At 38.0% G+C, this 8,495-nt stretch overlaps 2 protein-coding genes and 1 long non-coding RNA gene across 3 annotated transcripts in view; all 3 read right to left on the bottom strand.

The window, feature by feature from the left end:
- trmt10a (tRNA methyltransferase 10A) overlaps window positions 1-3,124 on the bottom strand; it is an 8,659-nt gene extending 5,535 nt beyond the window's left edge. Inside the window, exons 1-2 of the mRNA XM_014021089.1 lie at window positions 2,816-3,124; window positions 1,141-1,312 (exon numbers count right to left, since the gene is read on the bottom strand). Of these exons, the coding sequence (XP_013876543.1) occupies window positions 1,141-1,312; window positions 2,816-3,009 (366 nt within the window). The 5' untranslated portion in view covers window positions 3,010-3,124. The remainder of the gene's footprint in view (window positions 1-1,140; window positions 1,313-2,815) is intronic.
- Window positions 3,125-4,792: 1,668 nt separating this feature from the next.
- Window positions 4,793-8,495, bottom strand: part of cunh4orf54 (chromosome unknown C4orf54 homolog) — a 12,021-nt gene continuing 8,318 nt past the window's right edge. The window contains exon 2 of the mRNA XM_014021087.1: window positions 4,793-6,200. The gene's annotated coding sequence lies outside the window, so the exon portion shown is untranslated. The remainder of the gene's footprint in view (window positions 6,201-8,495) is intronic.
- Window positions 6,207-8,495, bottom strand: part of LOC106526469 (uncharacterized) — a 19,605-nt gene continuing 17,316 nt past the window's right edge. Inside the window, exon 3 of the long non-coding RNA XR_001311256.1 lies at window positions 6,207-6,399. This is a non-coding gene — a long non-coding RNA (uncharacterized LOC106526469). The remainder of the gene's footprint in view (window positions 6,400-8,495) is intronic.

The following is an 8,495-nucleotide window of genomic DNA, read 5'->3' as shown; positions in this document are numbered from 1 at the left end:
TTAATATTGTTTATTTACTGTCTTAGTTGTGTGTGGTGTTTAATTTACATTTTGTTGTTCTGTTAGAGACTGAGAGTCCACTTTGTTAAACATTCTTTTAAAAATGAAAGTTTATTGATTTATTACACTTACATATTATGCTTATATAATTATTAGGTGTAAAACGGTCACCAGGCAATATTATCGTTTATCGCAATAAATTTTGAGACAATTAATCGCCCAGCAAAATTTGTTATCGTGACAGGCCTAGTTTTGGGTGTTATTATTGATGAGAAGCTGACATGGAAACCTTATATAAATTATTTAAGAATAAAACTAGCTAAATCTATTGCATTGCTTTACAATGTAAGGGCCTTGTTTAATGACAAAGCTCTGTATGTGTTATATACTACATTAATTGTTCCACACTTGGTCTATTGTGTTGAGGTATGGGGAAAGCATGAATTACACATCCTGTTTTTATTTTGCAAAAAAGGGCTATAAGAGTAATTACTCGAAAAAAAAACCCCACCATTATTCTTCTAATATATTATTCAGTAAACTCAAATTAATGAAATTTTATGATTTGGTTTATTACAATATTTTGTTAGTTATGTATAAGGCTCACCTAAACACAATACAGATAAACATTCAGCAAAACTTTACAAAGAGAGAGAGAGCTGTTATAATCTAAAGGGAATAGAGATGTTCAGGAAACCTAAGTTTAGAACATGTCTGAAAGAACGGTGCACCTCAATCCAAGGAGTCAGATTATGGAATAATTTGGAAGATGATGTCAAAAGTGCCACATCAATGTATATGTTTAAGAGCAAGTTAAAGATTAGATTGTTTAAAAAATATGAAATGGTTTGATATGAAGACATTCAATTTTTTGTTCTGGAAAGATTCAGTGTTTTGTTTTGTTAACTGAAGATTATTATAGTTTGAATTTATACTTGAGAAAAAAGGGGCAGATATAAGATTTTTTCTTCTCTCTGCCACCTTTCATTTCATTTCATTTGTATTCTTTTTTTTTTTTAATTGTACATAGAATTTTGTTTTTTATGGAATGAATAAAGTTTGAAATAAAAAGGAATAATAATAACAACAAAACCCAKTCCTTCAGGCCGATTACTTAAAAACGTGTTTCCAGCAGGGTACCTTGAGAAGCATGAGGCTGTCGAAGCTGCAGTCCACCACCAGCCTCAGAGAGACGGGCGTCACGTCTCGGCGTGGGCGTTTCCTGCTGCTCTGACCGTCTCGTCCCTCCTGCTGCTGCTGGTCACTCTGCCTCTGCTGGCGGCGCTGCAGCTTCCGCTCCTTTCTTCTCTGCCTGAAGAAAGAAGGCAGCTGCTGAACAACCTAAACTTTAAAGATTCAGAACCTGTCTCATCATTTACTTTTCTTTCCGTTGCCCCCAAACAATCATACAAACCATTGCGCGTCTCTTCCGATAGGCAGTCGCTCTCAAGATCAGGGGTCAGAGTTATAAAACTTGCGTACGCACAATTTGAGCCCAGAAACTTGCGTACGCCACTTTTCACGCCAAGGTTGTGATTTATAAAATCCAAACTTGACGTGAAAATGTGCGGTGCCTCACGCCAGCTCTGACCCATGCGTACGCTCATTTTGGAGACGTGAAACTGCGACACAGATGGTGAAGAGAGGAATTAGAGCCCCACTGTGTAATGATCACTGTCAGATATTTAATTTACCTTCAGAATCAGACTTAGATTTTTATTCAACTTTATCATCAGCTTTCTTAACAGTAATATTTATGCTTCTGCTGCTGCTGAGCCATGAGGTCCTTGAAATAAAAAAACTTAAAACTTAAATAAAAGTTCCCGTGCGCAACTCCATTCATCTGCTTCCTCCTCAGACAACCCTGACCCACAGACCCCTCCCTGACCCACAGACCCCTCCCTGATCCACAGACCCCTCCCTCACAAGAACAGCAGGACATCAAAAGTCAGGCTTTGGATACACGCGCAGGGCGCATCCACCTCACCAGTGTGAATGTTATAAAACTTCACGTTTAAAGTCCGTGCTTGTCGCGTGCGCGCGTGGGGGCGGGGGTGTCTGCCGCGGATAACAGAGCAGGCAGGAGGGGGAGAGGACGAGGAGAAGAGCGGTGGACTTATTTCTGATTTTATCTGACTTATTTGATTTTATTTTTATTGTTTTTAATCATCCTGCAGGCTCTGAGAGAAAATTAATTTGAAGCTGAGTTTTTTATTTATTTATAAAAATCGTCAGATTACTCTAAAGCAAAATGAGGGAAAATCTGTGCCCCCCCCACACACACACACACACAAAACATTTTATTATTAGTGTCTAATTCTATTGCATGGTGGTTTTAGATCATTCAGTTTAGTTATTTATTAATTACATTAATAATAAGCCAAGTTTGTTTAATATTAAACCAGCAGAAATTTTTAAGCATTTCTTCAAGACTATAATGGCTGTAACTTCCTTAATTCATCACAAATCTGGACAGTCTTGGGGTTGATCTTAGTTTTTTCAAGCTCTGTCCACTGAATTTGAAAGCAGAACAGGATTTGGTTTTAGCTTGTTTTATATTCAGGACTGGATCAGGATCTGTTCTGAACTGGACTGAACTGCATGGAATTTATTATAATTAGACTTGTTGCTTCTTGGTTCTCCAAGATGAGTTGTATTGTGAAATGTGGCTGCATAAACTATCTTATTAACTCAAACTGAACAGAACTGGGTAAAGAACCTAACAGTTTAACAACAACAACAACATTTTAAAAAGTCTGATATTTGACTTGAGTTTGGAGTAACTAGCTGTGTATTTAAATGATTACAAACTTACTTTCGTAGGTCTCTTTCATCCTCCCATTTCTGCTGCTTCAGAAGCTTCTTCTTCTGCCTCTTGGACATCTGGTTCGGGTCTTCTCCTCCGGTACTGTTCACACTCGTCAGGCCGGCGCTCTTCTCCTCCTGCCGGCTCGAGGCTTCACTTTTCCTGCTGCCGTCATCCGAGATGACCGCCGTCTGCTCGCTCATGTCCGCGGCTCACTGACCAATCTGAGTCAAAATGTCTTCTTATCACACAAAACAACCAAATGTACACCGGTGCAAAGCTGCTGCCTACACATGTTATAGCTTGGCGCACATGTGACGTCACTAAGCAGCGCCGGATGCTAAAAGGGTCTGTTGACCAATGGTTGAGGAGTTGACCCAAGAAGGACCGCCCACCTATTTACAGACAGAAATGCATTAGAAAAAGTAAAAACAACACATGGAAATAAAAAGACTTGTGGGGAAAAAAAACAATAAAAAAGGTTTAATAAAAATATTTAAGACACAAATGCATGTGCAAGTAAAAATAAAAAAACAAAAATTATAGTAAAATACTGTAAAATTTAAATCATGTGTTAAAATACATATTTTAGCACATGATTTACATTTTAATACATTGCATAATCTCTTAAAATTAAGCTGTAAAAATTTAAGGTCACTTAAAGTATAAAACATGAGGTAAAGTTCTCCTTTGGTGCATTTCAAGAGTATTTATTTATTTATTGGTCCATTTATATATTTCAGTCAAGTTCAGGTTCTGGACTCTGGACTGTTGCAGCACCTTATAGTTCTTTTGTTTATGACCCGTTCTGTTGTAGATCAGCTGCTGGGTTTGGGTCATGGTTCTATCGGATCCAGTTTGGTCCAGTCTTCAGCTGTCAGACAGATGGGCCCTTTGGTCTACAGAGAAGTTTGTGGTCCACTCATCATGAGCCCTCCACCCCCGTGCTGACAGCTGGGAGGAGCTGATTGAGCTAAAATGTTTTTTTTTTCAATCATGGAGCAGTGCATTCTGGGTACAAGTTTACTTTGATCTCATCTGTCCAAAAGACTTTGTTCCAGAAGTCTTGTAGTTCCTTCAGCTGAAACTTTTCAAGTCTTTGAAACAATTCTGACTTTTTCAGTCCTTTTTAATTGTCCTGTTATGACCTTTAAACATCTTTAAGGTAATTGGAAATAACATCCTCTGTGCGTTTTTTAAGCAAACAATGACATTTATTAGTCAGAATAACTGCTAATATGGGGTTAGATGTGAGTGTAAACCTGTTAGAGTGTTAACTGCAGGATGCATTTCATATTAGTCAGGGTTATGTGTGCATGGTATGGCTCCGGGCGTGATGGTATGCATCATCGACACACTCAGATTAAATGCCTCTGAGGATATAGTTACAGCCCTGTAATAAGACCCTGTATGCACGCACACACACACACGCACGCACGCACACACACACACACACTTCACCCTAGTTACAGTATGCAGCGATGAGAAGGCAGGTTTACACTCAGAGGTGTTCAGGGAGAACTCACCTCAACACAGATGAACTGACAGCTGGAAGAGTTCAGATTAATCCTCCACACCCTCAGTTTGATAAAAGTCATGAAATGGTACATGGTCTTATTTTTGCACGATCACCCACCACAGAAGGTTGATTATGCTTGACGGTTTCTGTGTTCATCTGTCGATCAGCAAAATATCTTCTGAGCCATTGACTGGACTTTAATAAAGCTTTCAGGATGTACATACTGGATGTGTATCTATAACTGACTCACTTTTGGATGACTTGCATTCTTTCAATGAATATTAGGCTTTTCATTTTTGTTTTAACACTGAGGTAAGACCACTAAAATTTAAGTGAATGTGAGTTGAAGTAAAAAAAGAAAAGAACCAAGGTGCTGCAACAGTTCAGAGTCCAGAACCTGACTGAAACCCTGAGGCTGAAACTTTCTTCATATCAGTTCAGCAGCAAACAATAAAACAAGTTTGCAAAAAAGGCTGAATTGTTTATTTCATTTTCACATTGAATGACAGTTTTAACATTTCATCATTTGAAATCTGTACAGTTTTATTCATAAAGCTCCAAACCAGGACACAAGACTTGGCTTCTGTTGGTTTGTTTTAAAGACAAAACAACAAGCACACAGCTCAAGTTTTCATTTTTTAATGTCCATAAATACTTTTATCAGTCTGCACTCACAGCTTTCTTCAGAAACACTCAAACACCAGCCTCTGCAGCGCCCCTACTTCCATTCACCCTGTAATAATAGTCCCTGTTCAGAGACTTAAGACATTTAGAGTACAGTCCCAGAAACTCCACAGCTTCCAGTCCAACTGGGGATGAGTTTATGAGTAAACCCATCAGAATTACCCACAATCCTCAGGAGCCAAACAGCAAGAAACATGACATCATCAAAACAAGACGATGATGGTGAGCTGATGACTTCAGCAGTGGTTTCAAAATAACAAGTGAAGATGAGGATTATTTGGTGGGGGGAATTAAAGGGTAAGAAAATTACAAACATCTTAATATTTTTGCTGATTCTTTGTCTCACCATGTTTCCTCTTCACATCCATCATGTAGCAATTTATGTTCCTGCAGGTGGCGTTTTGCAGCAGCCTGTGTGGGACCACCTGCACAGATATCTGCCTGGTTGTTACTTCTCCTCATCATGCTCAGTCTGCTGGACGAGGACAGAACTTGTCTGCTTTTATAAAACTGTTTAGTCGTGCAGTGAGAGTGCAGACGTTCAGACGTGGAGGTGAACTCATCAACTCTGGCTTTTGACTTTCAACTTTCTTCCATCTGAGTCTGTTCTATAGATCAAACTGCACTTATACCAAATGCATCAATCTTTGTCAAATAACGACAGCGTTCATTATAAAACACCTTCCTTCTGTGACACATTTTCAACATTTAAAAGGATGGACTGTCCAGCAGATCCACATGTTTAAAATCACCGTGTACAAATAAAGCTTTTACATTTTACAGAATTAACTCAGAAATCTTCTCATACAGAGCAAAAACAGACAAAAAAAAAGATTCATGCATRAATTATCAGAACTATTGCTGCAGCTGTTTGTTCATGTTAAAGAAAAAAAAACAGAAATCCTCATACATGGTACAAATTATTGCTAAGCCTTCAGTAATTAAACTGTGAAGTTTGGAGCAATATTTTTGTGTCTGTAATAATTTCTCTAACAGTAGATAAAATGGGTTTCCTTGTGTTGAATTGACTAACAAAGGCAGCTAAATTTACATCTTTTACTTCAAACAGTGTAGTGACATTATTTAACAACGTTAAAGCAGGTAAAACATCTGTTTAATACAAAAATATCTATCATCACCAAAAAAATACATTCATGTTAAACTAGAGCAGCTTCTGCACCAAACGTCTTCCTGTGGAAACCAAGAACACAGAAAAAACAGTTTGTATGAAGACATCAGCAGGTAATATGGAAATAAAGCAGATTTTCAGTGAAAACTGAACTCACTTACTCCTCTGGCTAATAAATGTGCTCTTGCTTGTAGAGTTTTTTTATAAGCACCACAGTGAATCATAATTCGTAGATATAATTTGATGTTTTGTTTTGTTTTTCTCCTCATCTAACCTTCTGTGGTATTTCGTTTTTCTTTTTAAAAGGTAGTGCGACCCCTGCTGGTAGCTGCATGACCTGATCACCTGTTCCCCCATGTTTTTGTCATGTGTGTCTTCTTGAATGGGCGTTCTTAAATGTAATTTCACTGTGCTCCGTACAGTGACAATAAAGGACAATAAATGCATCATCAAATCAAATCAAAAGGCAAAATAAACATTTTTAATTATTTGGCAATTTGTTTTTCATAAGAAGAGGATGAGTCACAGCACAACCATGAAAAACTAAAGAATTCTGCTTTCTATTGTAATTTAAAGTCAGTTGTTCTTTTTTAGGTTAAACAAAAATCTAAAAAGTTCATGACATTCTCTTCCTCAGGTGTCAATAAGAGACACCAACAAACATATTTTTATTATTTTTAAGTCGACAAAAGGATGATTATAAAGCAAAAACTTGTGAAAAGTGTTAATTAAAGAACTGAATCTCAGAATCTCGTTGCAAACCTAAACAAAACTTTATTTACAAGTGAACTTATAACATTAGGAATGTTTAACTAAGAAACTGAAGCATATTTTGTGAAATAAAAGGTGATTTTAAAATAGATGGCGGCAGCAGATTAAAGTTTGGACTGTTGTGATTAAGAAACAACCGAAGAGTAAAAAAGCATTTTAGAGGCTGACTCTGTCAAAAGAAAGAATGAGTACAGGTCTGAGCAAATCTACAAATAGTGGAATAATTTCAGAATCATGCTCCTCTCCATCATCTCCGGATTATAATCTGATCAACAGATTATTCTAATCTGTATTAATCTCTGAGCTCAAAGGTTGAAAGCCAATTTAGATGATCTTGATCTTCACTGCATTAAAACCAGGTCTGGTTTTGTTCTTGACTCAGGAACTTCCACGTATTGTCTGTAAACACAGTTCACTAATGCTGCTTAAAGCTCTATCAGACAAACTTATCCGTTTATGCCTGTCTCCAGTCTGTCAGCTCCCTCCAGAGGAGTGTTAACGTCCAGGCCTGTAGGACAGTCCTACAGACTGTTGTTGAGATACCTACAACAGGCTGTGGTTAGCTTTTAGCTAACAGTTTTCCTCCTTTCAACTGTCTCTTCCTCCATTCATTATCTACACCCACTGCTTCTGCTCAGGGTCACAGGGGTTACTGGTGCTGATGTCCAGCAGTCAGTGTGTGAGACAGGTCTCCAGTCCATCACAGGGACACATAACACCTCTACCAAATGAGCCAACTTTCAACTGGCCTTTYGTTACTTTTTAAAGCTTTTAGTGTTATACTTTTGTTACTGAAGCTTTAAGTTAACATTATGCTATTTTTAAGCTAGCCTTTTGGATTTTAATTAGTGTTTTGACATTTTTAGGTTGTAACTTGTGTTTTCTCCTATTACTCTGCAGCTACCTTTCCCCTCTTTTTAGCTGATGTGTTTGTTTTAGCTTCAGTATATTTTTCATTTCTACAGTAACTTTCAGCAAAGTGATTCATCACTCAGTATTCACTGCTCATTCATGTTTCTAGTTTCTTTTGCCTTTTTGTAATTTAACATCCTGCAGCTAAAGGTTTCTAGCCTCCATCAATCAGAAGGCAGAATATCTGTTTACTTTATAAACATAAGTGAGCTCTGAAGTATGTGGGTCTCATTGTTAAATGAGAAGGGGAACTCCAAACGTTCGGCTGAGGCTATTTGCTGCTATGCTGCATGCTGTGTTTATGTAATGAAGCTTGCTTCTCACCCTCTCTCTCTTTAATGACTGCTCCTATAAAAAGCCGGCTGATACCGCTGCGACTCTCAACTGCCAGCCAGAATCCTGATGTCCTGCAGCAGCTGATGTTTTCAGCACACAGATAACAGACGCCTGCCCCACCCTGACCTTTCTCCCCTGCACAAGCATGCAGAAACATTATTGCCCATGAAGATTCCTACAATATTAACATAAAAATTCTAAATATTTGCCCATAACAAAATCTACAAGTTATGTTTAATATTTTATCATCCATCCATCCATTTTCTGTACACGCTTCTTCCTTTTCAGGGTTGCGTGGGTCACTGGTGCCCATATCCAGCAGTCACAGTGCGAGGGGC

Source organism: Austrofundulus limnaeus, unplaced genomic scaffold (assembly GCF_001266775.1).
Source record: "Austrofundulus limnaeus strain Quisiro unplaced genomic scaffold, Austrofundulus_limnaeus-1.0 Scaffold277, whole genome shotgun sequence".
Taxonomy (NCBI): domain Eukaryota; kingdom Metazoa; phylum Chordata; class Actinopteri; order Cyprinodontiformes; family Rivulidae; genus Austrofundulus; species Austrofundulus limnaeus.
Note: the sequence above shows the minus strand (reverse complement) of the source record. Positions and strands in the feature narration are given on the sequence as shown.